Source organism: Diplotaxodon limnothrissa, linkage group LG19, assembly GCF_057381915.1.
Source record: "Diplotaxodon limnothrissa isolate DT_005_m linkage group LG19, D_limnothrissa_male_GT1.1, whole genome shotgun sequence".
Classification (NCBI taxonomy): domain Eukaryota; kingdom Metazoa; phylum Chordata; class Actinopteri; order Cichliformes; family Cichlidae; genus Diplotaxodon; species Diplotaxodon limnothrissa.
In genome coordinates, this window is record NC_140614.1 from 11,823,866 (window position 1) to 11,845,432 (window position 21,567).

At 43.9% G+C, this 21,567-nt stretch overlaps 2 protein-coding genes across 4 annotated transcripts in view; one reads left to right on the forward strand and one right to left on the reverse strand.

Moving 5' to 3' along the window:
- The first annotated feature begins 9,813 nt into the window (after positions 1-9,813).
- Positions 9,814-13,793, forward strand: lgals8b (galectin 8b). Of its 2 annotated transcripts, XM_085342510.1 has the most exons (8): positions 9,814-9,953; positions 10,138-10,226; positions 12,348-12,558; positions 12,635-12,754; positions 12,827-12,853; positions 12,936-13,024; positions 13,113-13,278; positions 13,362-13,793. In XM_085342510.1, the coding sequence occupies exons 1-8, from the start codon at positions 9,915-9,917 to the stop codon at positions 13,509-13,511; spliced, it is 891 nt and encodes a 296-aa protein (XP_085198636.1). In that variant the 5' UTR covers positions 9,814-9,914; the 3' UTR covers positions 13,512-13,793. The 2 variants fall into 2 exon arrangements, with proteins under 2 accessions (XP_085198636.1, XP_085198635.1); XM_085342509.1 differs by having other exon boundaries at positions 12,635-12,853.
- A 1,644-nt stretch (positions 13,794-15,437) lies between these two features.
- Positions 15,438-21,567, reverse strand: part of LOC146611832 (palmitoyltransferase ZDHHC14-like) — a 58,106-nt gene continuing 51,976 nt past the window's right edge. The window contains exons 9-10 of one of the 2 annotated variants that reach the window (XM_085343583.1): positions 20,753-20,858; positions 15,438-16,334 (exon numbers count right to left, since the gene is read on the reverse strand). In XM_085343583.1, the coding sequence (XP_085199709.1) occupies positions 15,909-16,334; positions 20,753-20,858 (532 nt within the window). In that variant the 3' untranslated portion in view covers positions 15,438-15,908. Of the gene's footprint in view, positions 16,380-20,752; positions 20,859-21,567 lie in introns of both variants that reach the window. The other variant, XM_085343582.1, reaches the window with a different exon arrangement.

Genomic DNA, 21,567 nt, shown 5'->3' on the forward strand with positions numbered 1-21,567 from the left:
CAGGCGTGAAACAGAAGAGCCGCGAGCAGCAGCGGGGACAGCAGCAGCGTGGAGAGGGCGGGACCTCCGCAGCCACTCTTAGTGGGTTCACTGGTGGAGATGGAGGTGGAGCTGGTGGTGTTGGTGCTGGGGAGGGCGGTGCTGGCTGCCTCGGCCCTCTGAAACACACAAAAGCGAACTGCGATCACGGAGGGTCACGACAAACTCCTGATCCCGTGAAAACTTTAAACACCACGCGAGCGAAAATCTTCATTTTAATCATTTCATCAAAATTCCACAAAAACAGAATTTCCCCTCACGTTTACTTCTACCCTCAAATCTGGTGTAAGGAATCTTCCACTCGGGATTCTTTGCGCTCCCACGATAAATGTTACTCATTCCACATTTTAACACTGACGTTGTTTTTTACTCATCAGGCCCGGGGGCACGAAAAACCCGCCGGTCTTTATTTCTGCCCAACGTTATTTCCACAGCTCTAAACTCGGAGTTTGTGGAAGTTTGGAGTTTCTCCTTCAGTCTCGGATGCTCCTCAACATAAGCCTTAAAGCTCCTTATGTCCGCAGTTAATTAGGCGCAAACAAACTGCGTTTCCGCCGCATCTTTAAAAGAAAAGGTGCTGAAAGATTTAGTTTTTATTAAAAAGATGCAATGGTGAAACTGACCTGAGAGCTGAGACGGAGAGCCAGCAGCAGAACTGCGAGGGAAACGATGCTCAGCGTCTTCATGCTGGAGGTGATGGAGGCTCGTTTTCTCTGTCGGGTGGAGGAACAGTGAATGAACGGGAGGCGCAGGTCGGGCTTTTATAGGCTTTGAATTTACCGCTGATGTATATATGGTGACATCTAGCGGCCGCTCGCTGACTCACAGACGCTGCTCTGGAGTGTGTGTGTGTGTGTGTGTGTGTGTGTGTGTGTGTGTGTGTGTGTGTGTGTGTGTGTGTGTGTGTGTGTGTGTGTGTCTTTAACTCCATTCCAGCCACATGACTAGATGAGCACCGCACTATTCTCATTGTCATTGGCCTGTCAGTCAAAGCTGGAAAGGAATGACTTCTATTGACTTTATATTGATCATGTGTCATTGTTCTATTGAGGAAACGTTATTTTGACATCATTAACATGTCATCAGCTAAACAGCTGTAAAGACTGTGAACACACTGATTTCTGCTGGATGTTTTGGTGCACGACTCTGTGGGGACGTGTTTGCTGGGCAGCGAGCAGGAAACCCGTCCTCCAGCCTGCTGATTTAACCTCACAGTGCAACGGCCAGCTGGAGGTTACCTCATCAATGTGGATTGTTTACCTGCAAGCCAGTAAGACTCCCGTTACTAAAAAAAAAGTCGCCTGCAAGTCCCCAGCTTGTACACAATAACCTGCAGAAAGTGTTTTGTGAGATAAGGTGGGCCGTGCATACCTGCAGGCCGTGTCGACAGGAGTCCGAACTGTTAGAAGTGATTCAGGCTTTTAACTGGCTGAGAAGAATCGAGGTGGCTGGCGGGACATGTTTGTACCAAATTTCAGTCCATTGTGCAGAAATAAAGAAACCTCAGAGGTCATATAGAAGAAACACTAACAGGCTACTCAGCTCTGCATCATATTTAGAAAATTACAGAGTGAATTATGGAGGTTTTTAATGCAGCACCATCAGGTGAACAGCGTGAGAGAAAGAGGAAACTAGCACCCGTCTCAAACAGTAAAGGAAATACGCAGTTTTATTTTGAGGAAGATTACATCATCCTCACAGACCCACACACCTCGCTCACGTCTTCATCACTTTGCATAAACGTCCTCTTCTCACTCGGCCCGTTTCTGTTGTAGTTTATCTCTAACCAACATGTTTCCAATGTTAACAGGTCTGATGTGTAAGTCTGAATAAACTAAAGGTTGTTAATAATTCAGAAAGTATCTGTGCAGGGAGGGATCTCTGCCTCCAGCATGCCTGTGGAGCTATGAGCTGTTATTGATGAGCAGAGTGAGCTGGTGTGACTCACAGGGAGACTAGCGAACAGAGGCTGGATCCTTTGATTTTGGACAGTAGAGTCAGACTTCGGTGTAAACATGCGAGCACCAATCCATCCTGCTTTATACCAGCAGCACATGTTTGTCAAGGTGTGGGTAGATTTTCTTTAGACACTTCAGGCCCCTCAGAAAAAAAACTGAGCCACGGTGCGTCCTGCTGGTAAAAGTGCACCTTCTAGAATACACTGTATATAAGATGGACACAGTCACGTCTCAGTCCCGAAGCAGTTTTACATTTATGTTAGCTGTAAATTTGAGTTCCAAATTAAAACCTTTCTGCATGTACACACAGAAACTTCTGAATCTGGAGGCTTAGACCTAAGTTCACCACATGTGAGGCAGCAGGTGTGCCCTGTGTTGACTAGCATTACCACAGGAAGCTCAGATTTTCTCGTCAGGGTTAGGGTGCCAATTTAAAATAGCTGAAACCAGATTAAGAGGCTGAAGGAGCCTGATAATCAGACCTGGTGTGACTGAGCCACAGCGGGTCAGACCATCGGGGCTCTGAACTCACTCATGCAGCTTCACTTTTCCCGCACAGGAAGGAAACAGTCACGTGGTCTTAGATTTTAAGTTTTATTCAGTTGACATCAAAGCACAGCCTTTCAGTCCCAAATGTTTTACAGCATTTAGACAAACTTCATAGTCAGTGACACCGGAAACAGGAGCACCTCCATGACTCACTCCTGTTCTCAGAGTTCAGGAGGAAACAGCTTTTTATTAAACCTCCTTTCCAAGTTTCCACGGAGTCCAGGCCGAATCGGATCCAGTCATCCGGACCAGCTGTGGAGGAGAGCCAACAGAGCCAGCAGCGGAGTGCAGGCGGCGGGTCCCCGGGAGCCGGTCCCTGTCGGAGGCCTGCTTCTTGGAGAAGTCGCAGTCTTCACAGTGGAAAGTGTGGACGCCGTGGCAGAGACTGCCTTCACCGTGGAGGACTTTACTGTGGACGCCGCGGTCATAGTGGACAACGTAGATGCGCTGAGCGTGGAGGACTTGACCGTGGACGCCGTGGAATGGTTGACCGTGGAGGACTTGATCGTGGACGGGCTGACCGTGGAGGACTTGATCGTGGACGGGCTGACCGTGGAGGACTTGATCGTGGACGGGCTGACCGTGGAGGACTTGATCGTGGACGGGCTGACCGTGGAGGACTTGATCGTGGACGGGCTGACCGTGGAGGACTTGATCGTGGACGGGCTGACCGTGGAGGACTTGATCGTGGACGCTGGGGACGCCGTGGACACGTGCCCCCGGGCCATCTGCAACACAAGAGACGCCATGAAGCTGAGGAAGTGCGGCTGCACACCGTGGGGAGGCTGAGAGGCCCTTAGAGTTACCTCCACCTTTGATCAGGTGTTTAAATTTAACGTTTGACAAAAAGTTTGTCCCGCAGCCTCTCCTGCCCCTCCACGCGACATTTAAAGCTTCTTAACGTAATGCAACTCCTCAGCACGAACACGACACTCACGACACTTGGACAAAAACGTAACTCACCTGTGAGCTGAGCTGGAGAATCAGCAGCAGCGATGCGAGGACGACCACACGCAGCGTCTTCATGTCGGCTGTGCTCTGCTGGGGGGAGGAAAGGTGATTGATCACAGAGGCTCACAGCCCACCTTTTATAGCCCCCACGCCTCGACACACCCCTATCTGCTGCGTTCACGGGATGTCGCAGATGTCGCTTCTCAAGTCAACCGTGATCATGTTTAACACCTAATGTTGTTTTTATTTGTAAACACATATTTAACCAATGATGATCCAGAACAACCAAACAAACCGAAAAGTACAACAAATTGTAAAAAAAAGTACATTTTTTGCAGTTATTTATTGCATGTGATGAAATTTATGTCTGCATGCTTCTATCTGTCTGAGTCGTTGGCTATGTCCCAATTCAGGGTCTGCACGCTTGAAGTACGCGCACTACGCGTACTACGTACGGTGCGTACTATGAGTACGAGAAGTGCGGAAGTGAGAGGTTTGTAAAATGGGACGGTATACGCTTCGTCGCGCTGTTCAGGTTGCCTAGCAACCATGATACTAACCGCGAGACACGTTACATACAGCTTTGTTTGACAGAAATGAAGGAGAAAAATGTTTTGTTGGTCATTCATTTTTGTCATGACATCACTTTGATTAGTTGAGTATCTGAGGCTGAGACCACGGGACTGTAAAACATGATTGTTGGGCTTCATTTCTGTGCTGAACAGTCATTTAAGATTAGTTAGTAAATAATAATTAGTTAAAGTTGTTCATGAGACTAAAGTCAACTCACTGTGGTAATGTAAATATATATATATATATATATATATATATATATATATATATATATATATATACAGGGAGTGCAGAATTATTAGGCAAATGAGTATTTTGTCCACATCGTCCTCTTCATGCATGTTGTCTTACTCCAAGCTGTATAGGCTCGAAAGCCTACTACCAATTAAGCATATTAGGTGATGTGCATCTCTGTAATGAGAAGGGGTGTGGTCTAATGACATCAACACCCTATATCAGGTGAGCATAATTATTAGGCAATGTCCTTTCCTTTGGCAAAATGGGTCAAAAGAAGGACTTGACAGGCTCAGAAAAGTCTAAAATAGTGAGATATCTTGCAGAGGGATGCAGCAGTCTCAAAATTGCAAAGCTTCTGAAGCGTGATCATCGAACAATCAAGCGTTTCATTCAAAATAGTCAACAGGGTCGCAAGAAGCGTGTGGAAAAACCAAGGCGCCAAATAACTGCCCATGAACTGATAAAAGTCAAGCGTGCAGCTGCCAAGATGCCACTTGCCACCAGTTTGGCCATATTTCAGAGCTGCAACATCACTGGAGTGCCCAAAAGCACAAGGTGTGCAATACTCAGAGACACGGCCAAGGTAAGAAAGGCTGAAAGACGACCACCACTGAACAAGACACACAAGCTGAAACGTCAAGACTGGGCCAAGAAACATCTCAAGACTGGTTTTTCTAAGGTTTTATGGACTGATGAAATGAGAGTGAGTCTTGATGGGCCAGATGGATGGGCCCGTGGCTGGATTGGTAAAGGGCAGAGAGCTCCAGTCCGACTCAGACGCCAGCAAGGTGGAGGTGGAGTACTGGTTTGGGCTGGTATCATCAAAGATGAGCTTGTGGGGCCTTTTCGGGTTGAGGATGGAGTCAAGCTCAACTCCCAGTCCTACTGCCAGTTCCTGGAAGACACCTTCTTCAAGCAGTGGTACAGGAAGAAGTCTGCATCCTTCAAGAAAAACATGATTTTCATGCAGGACAATGCTCCATCACACACGTCCAAGTACTCCACAGCGTGGCTGGCAAGAAAGGGTATAAAAGAAGAAAAACTAATGACATGGCCACCTTGTTCACCTGATCTGAACCCCATTGAGAACCTGTGGTCCATCATCAAATGTGAGATTTACAAGGAGGGAAAACAGTACACCTCTCTGAACAGTGTCTGGGAGGCTGTGGTTGCTGCTGCACGCAATGTTGATGGTGAACAGATCAAAACACTGACAGAATCCATGGATGGCAGGCTTTTGAGTGTCCTTGCAAAGAAAGGTGGCTATATTGGTCGCTGATTTGTTTTTGTTTTGTTTTTGAATGTCAGAAATGTATATTTGTGAATGTGGAGATGTTATATTGGTTTCACTGGTAAAAATAAATAATTGAAATGGGTATATATTTGTTTTTTGTTAAGTTGCCTAATAATTATGCACAGTAATAGTCACCTGCACACACAGATATCCCCCTAAAATAGCTAAAACTAAAAACAAACTAAAAACTACTTCCAAAAACATTCAGCTTTGATATTAATGAGTTTTTTGGGTTCATTGAGAACATGGTTGTTGTTCAATAATAAAATTATTCCTCAAAAATACAACTTGCCTAATAATTCTGCACTGTGTGTGTGTGTGTGTGTGTGTCCATATATCACTGACTTTCAGCTTGTTGTGTGTTTGTGGACATATGACTGACTTTAATTATTAAACATTAGCACATAAGTGTCGTCATATTCAGTACTTTTGACAGTTCACTCTTCGGCCGCTCCAACTTATTAGGGAAATTCCACATACATAAATGTCAATTTCAAAACTAAACCCCATCATTTAATTTGTTTTTGATTGAAATTGAATATTACTTAAACTCTTAAACTTTTTTTATTGGAAGTTAATTTATCATTGATTGAAATTCATTCAGAAATGTTTAAGGAATGAGCTGTCACAACTTTCAAGTACAAAGTTGTTATGAAGTCTGTCACATTCCCCCCCTTTTTTCTTTTTTTTTTTTTTATCATTTATTTATTTATCCTTCTTATTTCATTGTACTGTATATTGTTACTCTTATTTGCCTTGTATGTCTACTGTACAAACTGAACTGGAATGACTGACTGTTCGCTTTATAATTTCAATAAAGTTTTGAAAAGAAAACCCCTCTTCGGCCGCTCCCTTCTGCCGTAATTTGCAGCAAAATTATCCACACCCACCGCCACGCTATGAATTGTGGGATATATGGGACCACGAAGCGTGCACCGGACCACGCTTGATATTTGGGGAAATCGACGGCGCATTTGGAGTATGCATTTGAAGCACACTTCGAATTGGGACAGCCGTCGTCGCGTGGCGGTGACGTAACCGCACTTAAAATGCGTACTTCAAGCGTGCAGTCTCTTAATTGGGACACAGCCCCTGAGTTGGGACACAGCCGTTGGCACCTGCGTGAGTTCATCTCCATGAAGGATGTCTGCTTTGTCCAATCAGGATGAGCCTTCCACCTGTCAGGAGCCTGGTGGCTTCGGAGACAGATTTTTCTATCCTCCAAAACAAAGCATGGCAAAAAAAAGTTGGATATAATTTAACAAAAGTCTCATATGTTGAGGGTGTCACGAACATATTGTCTTGATTTGACCAGGTTGGGTCTTCTCAGTGCTGTTTGAGCTCATTAATAAAGTGTAGGCTGGTTTGGTTCAGTAGGACATGATGAGTGATGACTGTGTGTCTTTAAATAAGAAACAACTGACAGGAGGCGATACGGTGTGAACTGCTCTGCATGAGACAGAAAATCATTTTGATTAAACATCTGACCCACGGTCACATCTCCGTCACCAAACCACATGTGATAAAGGAGAACCTGGTGTTTATATGAGATGTCCTTATTGTTCCATACTAAGGCTCTGTGTGGGGAGAAGAGATGAATCCTGTGATCACAGGTCGTGGTTTCTCCTGATGATGTGCCACGTCCAGCACAGCTGAGGTGCTGCGATTGGCCTGAGGGACCAGATCTCCTCCACTCCTCTTTGATGGTCTCAACAGAGCCTGAGGAACTCATTCATTTATTCTGCAGCTCTGTTATCTTTTCATCAGCTTCACCGTCTCCTTGAAGACTGAGATGAGAGCTTCACTGATGGCTCTTGATTGTGTTTTTTGAATTTGATCTCTCGTTGATTTTATCACAAATATTATGAATGATATTGTTTTGGTCTTAGACACCTGAGAAGCTGCTCGGGTAGATGATGTTTCTTTGTGTTTGACACACAATCGTCCAATCTTAGATTTGCATTATATTTATATTATATTTATATTATATTTATATTATATTATATTATATTATATTATATTATATTATATTATATTATATTATATTATATTATATTGACCTATCATGAATAAATGGCGCCCTCTAACGGTCACTTGCTGTAACTGCTGCAAACGTGTTAATGCTTCATGCATGATCCTGCCGGGATTCCGTAGTTTTGCTTCCACATGTCATCGGGACGAACCGGCAGCTTCATACAAAAAGAATAAAAACTCAGAAATCTTGTTTAGTTTAAAAACACGAGACGTTTAAACTTCACGTTAATATTTTTTAAACTAACAAAAGTTATAAAATTATTAACGAAGGTTTGTTGTACTAATGTTGTACTAATGTTCGCTCAAACACACGTTTTAATATTTGGTTTGAAGACTTTATACAGCCTGAACATCATCATCATCATCAGCATTATTATTATTATTGTTTCAAATACTTCCCGCTGCTCGTCTTGCCTGCAGGTGAGGACCAGGTGTTCAATTAATTAATTAGACTCTTTAAATCCTTTGAATGAATCCTGATATTTAATTAAAACACCGGAGATCACGTGGGTTATGTTCTCTTTTTTTTTCAAACTTTATTGAAATTACAAAGTGAACAGCCAGTCATTCCAGTTCAGCCTGAACAGTAGACATACAAGGCAAATAAAAGTAACAATATACAGTACAATGAAATAAGAAGGATAAATAAATAAAGGAAAAAAAGAAAAAAAGAAGTGAAAAAAAGGGGGGGGGGGGGGGATGTGACAGACTTCATAATTTAGTACTTGAAAGTCGTGACAGCTCATTTGTTAAACATTTCTGAATGAATTTCAATCAATGATAAACCTTTTTTATTGGAAGTTAATTTAAGAGAGTTTAAATAATATTCAATTTCAATCAAAAACAAATTAAATGATGGGGTTGAGTTTTGAAATTTACATTTATGTATATGGAATTTCCCTAATAAGATATAAACATTGACAATGGCACTTTTTTTTTTCTTTAGTTTCAAAATAAGTGATAATGTTCTTCCCTTCAATTTTGATTTCGTATGTTGTCTTGCACAGTATATAATTTTCAAGCTCTCTCCAAAATGTAGCACTATATGAACAGCCATAAAACAAATGAGTAACACTTTCAAGTTCAGTTTTACAAAAGGTACATTTTCTATCAATGTCACAGAATCTTGAAATGTACATGTTGGATGGATATATGTTATGTAATATTTCCAAATGTAATTCTCTAACTTTGTTTGTAATACAAAATCTAAAAGGAACAAGCCACGCTTTATCCCAGTTGATATTATCAAAAATAGCATTCCAAAAAAACTTCCCTCTTGGAGTTATTTTCTTTGCATTATACAAACATTCTCTAATATGTTTATTGGTGCATTTCTTGCTTAAGAAATCAATACCATTTATATAAAGAGTGTTAACGGATGCATGTGGTGTGTTCTGTTTTTGTAGCTTTTCATCAACTCAGTCAGTCCGCTGGGAACGGACTTTATTACAGAGCTAAAATCTTTAAATTTGATAGGGAATGTTTTTTCTGTAATAAAGTCATTGTAACTAAGTAGCTGGCCTTCAGAGTCAAATAAGTCTTTTAAATAGATTATATTTTTATCAATCCAATTCTGCAAATATAGTGATTTGTTCCTCTTAGTAATACATTCGTTATTCCAGATAATAGATCTATGTGGAGAAAAGTTATGTGAATAACATAATTTCCAAGCCAACAATGCCTGTTGATAAAATGCAGACATTTTAACTGGTAACTTTGATATACTGTAACTACAAGACAATAGGAAGTGTAAACCTCCAACATTTCTAAAAATGTTATGTGGAATGAAATGCAATAATGATCCAGGAGATTTTAAGCGTTCTTTTAGCCATTTCACCTTAAATGTATAGTCCAGGACCCATGAAGTCCAGAAGGCCAAAACCACCTTTATCTTTAGGTCCACAAACAATGATTTTTTTAGATGATGGTGCTTATTCTTCCATACAAAGTTAACAAATAAGTTATTAACATTTTTACGTGGGTTATGTTCCCAGGTTCTCAGATAGATTATGACTGACGTCATGTACTTCCTGCAGGTTCACGTGACGCTCTCACGGTCACGTGGGTGGGCTTCATCCGTGTTGTTGTTGATCGGGTGCCGATCACATGGTAGGATTTTGCGCATGCGCGAGCTGTTAATGGCTGATGGAGAGAAGATGCCCACTGCCTCCATCCCCGTGTAGCGCAGGAGAGCTCCAGCCCGCTCCCGTTTGGCGCGCATTGCGCAGACTGCCGTTTTTCCGCACAGCTGCAGGCCGCAGTCCGACACGAGAGGCCCGATGTCCGTGGCTAACGCTAAACACACGGTTCTGAATCCGGTAAGCGGATTATTATTATCATCATCTCCATCAGCCCTCTGATGGCTGCATGCTCTGCTGTCTGCACGCATGCAGTTTCTAGCGCTGTCCGCACATCTGCCCACACACCTGTCCACATCTGTCTGTCTGACCACACTCGAATGAAGACACGAGGCTCTCTGAGGTTTCCATGTCCGCTCTGCAGGTGATCCCATACACTGGACCCATACCTGGTGGCCTGCACCCCGGGGAGATCATCATCGTCCAGGGCACCGTCCCCCCCGATGCTGACAGGTAAGATTCAAATCAAACAGCAGCAGTTTGTTCTGTTCATGCAGGAAAACTAACAAAGAAAAAATCTCCCCCTGCAAACATTTTCAGCTAAAAGAGAATGAAAGTTGACCCATGACGCTGTTTTCAGGTGTGTGTGATATTTACTGTATTACTGAACTCTTCCATACCTGCTTTGCTTGATTTAAAGTCCACAATAATCCTTCTGTATATTATTCTGGGACTAAGTGCAGCATCTCAGTCCATCCTGCCTGAAACAAGCCCCCTTTGTTCTGATTGGCTGCCCCTCACCTGTCAAGTTTGGTTTATGGATTTTGCTGCAGATTCAAAAACTTCATTTTGTGTTGATTTGTAAAATTATTTATACTTAATAGTTTCACAAGTTGTATAATCAAAGGATATTTAAAGTGCTTATTATAAACTGTGGCACCTTTCACAATCATATAGATTATATTATTGAACCATAATTATTGATCTTTGTATAACTTTAATGTTCTAGCTGCTGCTGATTGAGATGATTTTTATATTGCAGGGTAGCTTGTATCTGTGCAGGTGTGCTGTCACATGTTACCGATGCTGCTCTGTCACAGAGGGGAAATGCTCGAGAACCTGCTGACGTGAAATATTCAGTAATTCATATTTTGGTGAAAGCAGCAGCATTACATGTGAAGCAAATGAGTGAAGCTGAAAAGAGGAAGTGATGGTGAATAGTTTGTTTTTATTGAAATAGTGTTTCCACACACAGCGAGGCCTCCTGTGGTTTGTTGTTTCCAGATGTTACAGCTGTTTTATGTTCGCTGATAAAACGAAACTTAAATCTTTCTGCTGTGAGTTTGTAGCACAAACGTCTCTGACTGCAGGTGCTGTCCGTGGTTCTGATCAAAAGGTGAAACGATGTTGAGGTTACTGGTTATTGATATGTGATATTATTTTGGTGTGTACAGTGTGCGTGGGGGGTTGTGTGTCTGTTTAGGTACGATGTAGCAGCAAGGACCCAAAAACTCCGGAGCCTCTCACAGAGCTGTTCACTTCTCACTCATGCTGGAGACCCAATCTGCTCAGTTCTGTTTCTAGATTAGAGATCAGCAGGTTTGAAATCATCGTCTGCTGGCCAATCAGAAAAGTGCCGCTGTTCCTGGACCCTCACAGGGTCTGACGGTTTTTACCATCCAAAGTCTTTATGTCATGAGCATCAGTGAGAACTATAGAAACTTAATTCCTGATTTATTTACATTTCCTCTTTCCTTAAACAGCTCCGACACTGCAGCTCAATCAAATGTCTCACTCACATCTAAATGTTCCTTTAACCTCCTAGGACCTCCATCCACATATGTGGACATCACATTTTGGGTTATTTAGACCAAAATACTCAATTTTGCTCTACGAGGGCCTGATATCCACTTACGAGGACATTATGCTGCCACTGTTCTATCAGAATTTTAAATGAATATCCTCATATGTGGCTCTGATTTTTCTTAAAAACAAAAATAAGGTAAAAAAGAAAATCTGGTAATTCTTTGTTTTTACATTCATCGGGCCCCAATGAGCCCAAATATCAAAGAGAAATTAAAAATGCTGCTGTGGAAGAGTTCAGGTCTTAGGAGGTTAATGAAGATCCGTTCACTGCCAACTCTTTCCTTCCTGATTCAAATAAACTTTATGAACACAGACTGACTGAGCAAAGCTCTGGATGCTCACACACACTCAGTCTGTATTTAACTCGTCAGCTTTGTCTTCATCTGTACACTCAGCCACTTCACTGTCAGTAAACCTGATTGGTCAGATGCTGAAACCCCGCCTCCTGCTGGGTTTACTGGGATCGCTGAGAAGTTACCCTGGATGTGCTGATCTGTGCACATTCAATTCCAGTTGCAGAGAACAGGTCCAGGATCAGTTTGGCTGATATCAATGAGGTTGTTATTCTCTTCGGTGATCATGCATCGCTCCCAGCTCTGCTACAGTCAGACCACTCAAAGTCTCTCTCTCTTTTCTTTAAATCACATCTGGGAGCTCAGCTGTTCTGCCAACTGGGTTCAGAATAAAAGGATGGAGTTACATCCACGTGGAGTTTAAGTTAAACGTTGATGCACGACATGATTTAATGGGCAGTTAAACTTTGTGCAGGTTTCAGATCGACCTGTCGAGTGGCTGCAGCACCAAACCACGCTCTGACGTCGCCCTCCACTTCAGCCCTCGCTTCAAGGGCTCGCCCTGTGTGGTGTGCAACTCCCTGCTGCAGGAGAGCTGGGGCAGAGAGGAGACGCTCCACCAGCTGCCCTACAAGCGCGGCGCCCCCTTCGAGACGATCATCCTGGTGCATGAAGACGCCTTCAAGGTCTGTGAGCCCGAGCTGGTGGAGATGGTAGGCCTGCATGTGGAACCGAAAGATAACGCTCCTTGTTCACCTGCAGGTGGCGGTAAATGGAGCGCACCTGCTGGAATACAAGCACAGAATTCCTCTGAACAGGGTTGACACCTTCTCCATCTGTGGGAAAGTCAGGGTGAACGCTATCGGCTACATCCCAAACTCAGTGAGTACATGTCTTTCTCATATTTCAGGTTTTTTGCCGCTCGTGTCTAAATGTGTGTTTTCTCCCTCTCAGGCAATATTCTCAGAATCAGGGGACCTGGTGAGTTTTTACCTTTAAACTGCTAAAACTCGATCACATGTCCAAACTCTTATCAGACGTTTAGGTTTCACTGCTGTTTCAGAGCCTCCCTTACAAAGGCAGCATCCTCAAAGGCCTGAGCCCAGGACAGCACATCACAATCAAAGGGCAGGTCAGCATGTATCCTCACAGGTAAACATTCAGACACGTATATGAATCTGTGTGCGAGTTATCCAGGACCGCCCATCTCACAGTGATGCACGCTCATACGTTGCTCCAGTTTTACCGTGAACCTCCGGAACAGCCGGACGGAGAACATCGCTCTCCACCTGAACCCCCGCATGAAGTCCAGCGTGTTCATCAGGAACTCGTACCTGGGTGAGTCCTGGGGTCAGGAGGAGCGGGAGCTGCCCTTCTTTCCATTCTCCTCAGGAGAATACTTTGAGGTAAGGACCACCTGCAGCTTCTCAACGCTTTTAAAGGCCTTCTGCTTCTTCAGAGACTCTTTTTTTTAAAATTTCTTCCTCAGATCCTTCTCCTCTGTCAGCCACATCGGTTCAAGCTGGCGGTGAACGGCTCGCACCTGTTCGAGTTCAGACACCGGGTGCAGGACCTGAGCAGCATCGACCAGCTGGAGATCATGGGAGACCTGGAGCTCACCGACGTCAAGCTGTGGTGACTCGCACGGAAACCGGCGTCACCGATGCTCCTGGGTTCTGGTTATCGTGCTAAATTAGCTTAGCCACAGCAACCTGGGCGTGGATGGTTCTAAGCTAGTCTGGCACGGAGGCCGTGGACGGGTCTTAAATGAACGGTTTCCAGCTGAGACTGGATGATGCATGACAGTAAGCCGTGCTGCAGCTGACTGTGGTGTCCCTGGACCGTTTCTTTTCTTGTCTCTAGTGCATCTCTGCTGTGATACAGCCTGTGTAACTAAACCCGGAAATAAATGTGAATGTTAAGAAGCTCTCGGCACCTGGCTCTGCTTACGTGTTAATTATAAGACTGTCAGCAAAACAGTGAAATAAATACAAGGACTGCATTCTTCTGTACAGCTCACATAGAAAACAAAATCCAGGAAGTGCAGTTTTTACTGCATCATTGAAGTCACAGCTTTCATTTGCATTAGTTTTTAATCACTTTAAAATAATATTTGAAATACATGAAAATGTCCCACACACCTGACAGGCAGCACTCTGTGCAGCGCGAGATAATAAGATTTAAATAACTGTGACAGGTCCGTCAGAGGAGCGAGTCCTGCTCCAGTAATCTGAGGTTCCCTCTCGTCTCCTTTATAATCACCTGTGGTTAAAAATGTAACCCAGTCAGGCTGCATGTGTCACACATTATTTAATGACAAACGTGTTCCTGTTATCCTGCTGTTATCATTCAAACCTGAGGATGATCAGCAGCCTTCAGCGATTCTTCACCTCCTCAGATCCATCATCGGGAGCCTTTTTTAAATTTTATAGCCTCACATGTTCGCCGGCCTCCGTGGATTTGGACCCCCATAGCAAAGATTTAAAAGTGTGCTCTCCATAATTGTCTCGCCAGTAATAAAACACGTAAATAAAAACAAAATAAACCTGAATTTCATTCATAACAGAAAGGAAAACATCCAATGTAAAGCTCATTTTGAATTTGATGACAGCAAAACGTCAAAGAGAAAAAGGTTAAAAAGCAGCTGGAGGAACATTTTTCAGCAGCGCAGTCATGTGACTGGGTACTAAAAAAAAAAAAAAAAAAATACACAGAACAGAGGTTCACAAAAAACAGTTTATAAAATGTTCCTGACACAAATGTGAAGATTTCAAACGTGTGCAGACTTTTAGAAACATGTTGCTACCCTCAAAATCAAAATTAGCCAATGCGCTTCATCTTCTCAGTTTGAATATTTGAAATGTTTTTTTGTTTATGTTCTATTATGAATAAATTATGGGTTTAAGAAGAATATCCTTAAATCTTATTATTTACATTTTAATTCCTCCCAACTTTCAGGAATTGTGTTTGCAATTCTTTAACTTCCCAAACACAAACATGGTTTTACTGTAACCGCCCACAGAGGGGTCACAGACTGATGACAAGGCTCAGATATTTTTGTGGCTTTTGTTGGTCAAAAACTGAAATTCAGGGATCCTTAAATAATAATGTGATTTTTGTTCGTCTCAGCAGACCAACAGAGAACTGAGTCATCACGCCGTCTTTTAGCCTTTAAAGTCAGCCTACAGCTGGTGTGACATCACACTAATGTTAGTAAAGATGAGGCTGATATCCTTTCCTCTTGGTTTCATAAGAGTATGTCAATTTAAATCTTAGCTGCAGTGTTTCTGCTCGACCACAAGGGGGTGGAAGAGCATTAAAGTGGGAGTGTCAGTTTCTACCAAACCATCAGCGTCTTTGGCCACAGACTGACCCTCTGAGGTGTGGACCCACAGCTCTTCTGTTTCAGGCCTTTTCTGTGCGTCCAGCTAAGAGCTCAAAATCATCCATAAATGTTAAAACGTCAGCATCACATGACTGTCACACAAACGCCTTCGATAGAAACGCAGCCGAATGTGATAAAAAGATGGTTTTATTAATATCCACAGGAAATATAATCTGTAAGTTGTAATAACCATAGTACAATACAACAGTCTCTTTTACATAGAAAAGCCTGATGATATGCAACATGAAGACATCAACCATCGCACTGCTGACCATGTCCAAGAAAAGAAGGCAAGAAGACACCGTCCAATCAGCAACGGGCACACAGGAGAAGGTTTTAGAAAAGAAGTGAGTCAGAGCTGCGACGCTCAGCCTTCTCACCCAAACTTTTATTTTGGATTGAAGTGGAACAAAAACCTGAAACGTCTCCTGTGAAGTTTCCAAAGAGTTAACGGATTAAACTTCCCCGGAGTTTCAAACAAAAATAACAGGAAGGATCTTCCAGCTCCAGCTGCAACGTTTGGGAAGAAAAACGTCAGAAGACAAATCTGATTTAGGTCCACAGGTTCCAACAGCTGAGTTTAAACCACCACCTGTGAGCGTGGGTGGGGGTCAGCAGACTTCGGTGATCTCAGTGTTTTCATTGGGGGCGTCAGACGGAGCTGAGCTTCACCAGCCCTCTGACGGAGTCCTCGTGCAGCGAGTCCTGGCTGGCCGGGTCGTAGAAGCCGGCCTGCGTGGTGTGGCTGTGGCCCATGGGGCTGCCGCAGTGAAGCATGCCGGGCGGCGACGGCACTTCCTCTGGCGTAAGGAAGTGGTGCTGGAACAACGACTCCTGCAGGGGGTTGCTGTGGTTGTGTGTGAGGGTGTGTCCATGGACCGGCAGCTTGTCGGCGGCCTCGTGGCAGCTTAAGCTGGAGGTGGAGGTCGGAGGGGTGGGCTGGCCGAGGGGCAGTGAGGTGCAGGGCCCCGTCAGGGCGAGGGAGGCGCGGCCAGGTAGCGTCCCTCCGTTTTCGGGGGATGTGGTTAGGATGACAGGCTCGCTGCTCTGGTGCTGGAGTAGCGGGGTGGCGGCGGCCTGCAAAACGAATTTGGTGCTCTGAATGCACTGGTCTTGGTCACACTGAGAGAAAGCGCCAACGAGGAGAAGGGAGGAGGGAGGGGGTGTGCGGGTCAAAGCAACAGACATTGGGGGGGAGAGATGGCAGTGACGCAGAATTTGAAAATTGCAAAGAAGAAAACACAAACGAAAGGAAGGCGTGAAGACGACAAAGGAGGGAAGGGAGAGAAAGAAAGAGAAGGTGTTAGTGTCCCGTTAGGATGCAGAGCCACAGCCGCTCAGCTCAATACACAGAGCTGCTATTAAGTCCCTGCTTCATGGCCTATTGATCGCCTCGCTGTGGATGTGTCAATAACGAGCGGTAACTGGGTTAGGACGCCGAGTCGGCGATAACACACATCAGCCACAGAGAGGTTAGCTTTAACCCTGTTAGCCGTTTGTCACCACAAAGTCATCAATATTACAGAGCAGCTGCAGATGAAAAGCCCACAGGGTGTGAGAGGTACCAGAAATTAAAAGCATAATAATCAGGAAGAGCCCCGTGACGCAGCCTCCCGCCCCACACCACCCCAAAGCCTCACGGGGAGGAAATGGGAAGCACAGAGGTTCGTCCTCCACATCTCACCTTTCTGCCTCAATCTCACTGACCTGAAAAGAGCAGATTACAGACATGATGTAAACACAGGCCGAGCGACCTTTGACAGCAGAACAGATGTGCTTTTAAGTGTTATCAGTCCTCCATGTATCGACTTATGGAAGCTAGGCTCAGGTTGTTGCACTGCAACGACAGGAAACACGCTCACCTCCACGTTAGCGCCAGGCTACGTCATCGGTGTTTGATGGAAAATAGAGTGCTGTCGGGCTTTGTGAACACCGACTGACTCATTAGCAGCAAGGCAGAAACAATACCTAGACGGGCTGCTGACCACAGGCCGTGTTGGGCTTTCACATTCCTGTAATCCCAACATTCAGCCCACATTTACTCTGGTTTTGCCTCAGTAGAAGGATACTATGACAGGAAGAGAGTCATTTCTCTGTTCCTGAGACGTCGTCAGGAGACGCACTGCTTTATTCAGATGTCCAAAAACTTGGATTTTCTCTGAACCACAGAGCACCAAACCTGAGAGTAATCTTTTGGTGTCAGTAAATCTGACCTCTACCGCTAATGTGCGAGCCTCTCTCCCCCTCTCAGAGTGACTCAGACACTGACGCCCTGCTGAAGGAGCACAGCAAGGTTTCTACAGGTATTTAGGACAGTTTTATTTGCAGTCACATGTCTCGTACAGCCAGGTAAACAGTTTTTGTGTCAGCTCTCGCAGCGTGCTGTACAAAGCTGATTCTACTTGTGTTTCATATTTAAACAAATCTGAAGAGGACTGGAGAGATTAGAGTGACGCGTGTTATTCCCGACAACATTAACGGATAATAAGTCACACAGTGGTCTGGGACATTCGAACATCTGACCCGAGCGCTTTAAAGTCCGGAGATGCTTTGTGAGATCTCCCCTCCTTAAAGTGGGAACTGATGTGAGCCTCTCAGGGAGGCCTGTGATGACTGCAGTCAGTCTCTCTCCTTTTACTGAGTCAAATCCAGAAAGCAGGGTTTGTTTATCAAAGTGCAATGACATCGTTTCACACGCAGTTACCGTGGCAACAGCTTAAAAAGTCTCCGTCGATTTAAAGCTGCATCACAAAGAAACAAACGCGCGTTTGCCAACACGGAGCTAAAAATGCCCGGCTTAACGTGCGACACACACCAACAACTGTTTGCTTTTAATCAAAAATCTGATTTAAATACACGTTTACACACACACACACACACACACACACACACACACACACACAGCTACACGTTAAGCACTGACGGCGTCCAGGCAAACAGCCAGGACGACTGCGGCTGCTCATCATGACCGCTACAGGAGACAGATGGTGGTTATTTGTGGACGTGCTAACATTGGGGAATGTTCCCGTGGCTTTCAGCCCAACGGTCCATTCAAGAGATCATGACTGATGACGTCAGCGTTTAACATCTCGGTGAGAATAACCAGGACGAGGTCGAGCCTCTGTGCCAACAAGGACACGGCAGAGGGAAAGGTGTTCAGTAGCTGTGTGCGAGGAGGTAAACTGGACGCCACGAGTGTGTCGGGACTCAGCCTGACACTGCACAAAAACCTGTTCACGGCCTGCGGCGTGATTTCGATTCTCATCTTTTCATGAGCCTGCTGCAGTGACAGATGACAACCCCTGGCAAAAGTCAGCGAATCAACACATTTGGATGATGTTCATTCAGCCTCAAACACATTCAACACTTTTCTTTTTTTGGGCAGTAGAAGAAAAATAATGTTGGAATCACTTTGCGGTTTTCATTTCTATCTGCACAAACCTGAATATGAAAGAAGTCTGCAGAGCCAAAATAATGTTTCTTTGTTCCCTGATGATGTAATGTTTCATATCAAGGGCCAGATTTACTCAGCGGGTCGGTTAGGTGTGGTTAGTTTGGGTGACATACAGAAGTTAGTTTTCTAAACACAGACGATCTTCATGTCAATATCAAGCACAAAAAATAAGACGTGCTTTTCTTTGCACCTGCTGGTGCAATTTGCAGTAAACTGCATCTCAAACTTTGTAACTGTTTAAACACTTGATTTAAATATTTTCTTCTCTATATTTTGTGCAAAGGAAACTCCAAAGACCGCGTCCCTGCCTCCTGTGGAATCTTGGCTCTGTGTTTGTCCTCAATACTGACAGTATTTTGTGTTAGTTTGTGCACAAAGCGTTGGCTAATCTGTAACATAACATAAACAGGTGACAAGGCATGAGCTTATAAGCACATAATGTGCAACAATTAAACTGTAATCAATCAGCTGTTTTAGTTTTTTTTTTTTTATCATATTTAGATTCAGCACAACAAAATCCATTCGAATAAAGGAAATCATCATTTTTCCTTCACTTAATTTGGAATAAATAGCATTATTCAAAATAATCTGACAGCCAGAATGTTCAGGTGTATTTAATAAAAACAACTGCAAAGTGAAAAAGTTGAACAAGCATCCTCCAAATGTGCCGATTCCAGGAGTTTCCGTAAGATTTCAGAGTGAGCGTCTTATGAGCAGCTGACCAGAAATCAGAGACTCCAGGCCACCACATCAACATAACCCCCACCTGCCGACCTGATTTAAAGAAACACGACGTGGTTCGTGCAGACTCTGAGAACTCGCCTGCTGTAATCTAGAGCAGCTTCATCCATCTCAATCTAGCGATGAGAGACTAACTGGATTTACTTTCCCAGACCAGAAAAAAACCAAGCTGTGTGTGATTCAGCGGTGTCCAGCCTCCGTGCCTGGGCCCAGTTATCCGGGCCAGCGCGGGATGCCTCTACATTCTTAAATCTGAGATCATCATTAGAGAGTCGACCGTCGGCATCGTTCACGGCAGCCGCACGAGGGCAGGACAACCTGATCCACGCCAGGAAACCAGATTTGTTCTACACGTGTGCGAAAACAGACGTACTTCCTGTCAATGCTAAAATTACAAAAATAATTAACTCATAAATTTTTTTTTTCATGCAAGAGTCGGATTAAAACTATTAAAACTGTTTCTACCTGACAGCTGTAACTTTATATTACTGAAGCACGTCTCCCCTCTCCGAGTCAGTTTATTAGGACGTTTCAGATTTTACAAATAAAGCAACATTTGATCTTCGTTGGTCTAATTCTCCAGCCATACACACTGATAAAATAATCTATGCTAGACCTCTACAATAATAATAATAATTATTATAATTATAAACTTCACAATTTGTGTACATGGATCAAAAAGTTCACTTGAAAAGGAGAATTTAGTTTGTTTAATTAGTTCCATATATGAGAAGTAAGAAAAAGTAATTAATTTTTTATTTATAACAATAATAAATATTCTATTTCATAACCAGTGAAATCAAAGTTAAAATTGTATGTAATGCTTAAACAAGCCATTTCACCTTACAGCAGTCAGTGTGTAAATGCTAAGGGCTTTTACTGTGAAAGGAAGGAACAGGAAGAAGGCCTTTTCACACGTGCAGAACAAATCAGGTGCAGATTTCAACACTCACTGCAACTTTATATAAACTAACGTTAGGAAGCAGCTTGAGGATAAAATGAACCTGAAGGCAGACTCTTTAAAGTATTTTAGCTCATAGTTGCTGAAATCCTGCGTGCTTTATTATCCTGCTCTTTGCACAGGGTGGCTCTTATTGTGAAGCAGTTACAGGTATACACGTCTAAACAACATGACAAAAAACATGAATTTCGTGGTTTAGTTTATTTGGTTATCGTTTCACCATGAAAAGAGATGAAACACTGTTCTGTGCCATTTCTGACAAAGTGATGCATAAAGCTGCATTTGGAGGGGAGAGGGAGGTGGGAGGGGGGTGGTGGCGGCGTCGGTCAACAGTCTTACCGTGTGGCTCTGCTGAGACTGGGTGGAGCCATATATAGTGATACCATTGGTTGGTGGTGCCAACTGTGGCACGTCTGCCTCGACGAAGCCGCGTCTGTCGATGAGACTAATGGGAGAAAAGCCGAGAACATCGTTACCGTCAGCAAACATTACACAGCAAAGGTCACTCAGCAGCACAATAACACAACACACAGCTCCGACAGGCCCGTCCTGCTTTAACCAGAAAGGAAAAGGTCGAGTTGATCTCGCTGTGGGTCAGCAGACGACCAAAGAAAGAAACGGAATGAAACAAATGAACAAAAGAGCTTTGTCGCTCTAACAGAGAGACTTTTATTAAACTCTGACCCTGTGGTTTTACTGTTGACAATAAAAGCAAAGATAACTACTGTGTGCGGTGTGAACTATTTTCTGATACCACTGCTGCAGGTCAGGAAATACCAGCTTCTAAAATGATTTAAATACAGTCTCAGATGCACAACACATGACCCGTTCCAGCATGTCATCATTTAACAAACGGCCCTGTGAAAAACTGAGCCCGCCCCATGATTCAGTAGCTTGTGGCGACACCTTTGGCTGCAGTAATTTACAGTAATGATTTTCTGTGACAGTGTTGTCCTCTTTCTTTGCAGCGTTGCTCTCAGTCAGTTGTGCAGACATCTCTCTGAAGGTGCCACTACAGCATTCAGTCAGGGTTGAGGTTGGACTTTCACTGGACCGTTGCTGCCGTGTGTGGGATCACTGTCCTGTTGATGACCTCGTGCCGATACCCTGTGGCTCTGGGCACATTGCCCTCTGACACCCTACTGACAATCGGT

What these genes read in the sequence shown, in the direction of transcription:
- lgals8b (XM_085342509.1), top strand. Translation starts at nt 9,915, where the DNA reads ATGTCCGTGGCTAACGCTAAACACACGGTTCTGAATCCG. An exon ending in TGCATGAAGACGCCTTCAAG is followed by an intron (nt 12,559 to 12,634) that starts GTCTGTGAGCCC and finishes GTTCACCTGCAG; the next exon opens with GTGGCGGTAAATGGAGCGCA. An exon ending in TCTCAGAATCAGGGGACCTG is followed by an intron (nt 12,854 to 12,935) that starts GTGAGTTTTTAC and finishes CTGCTGTTTCAG; the next exon opens with AGCCTCCCTTACAAAGGCAG.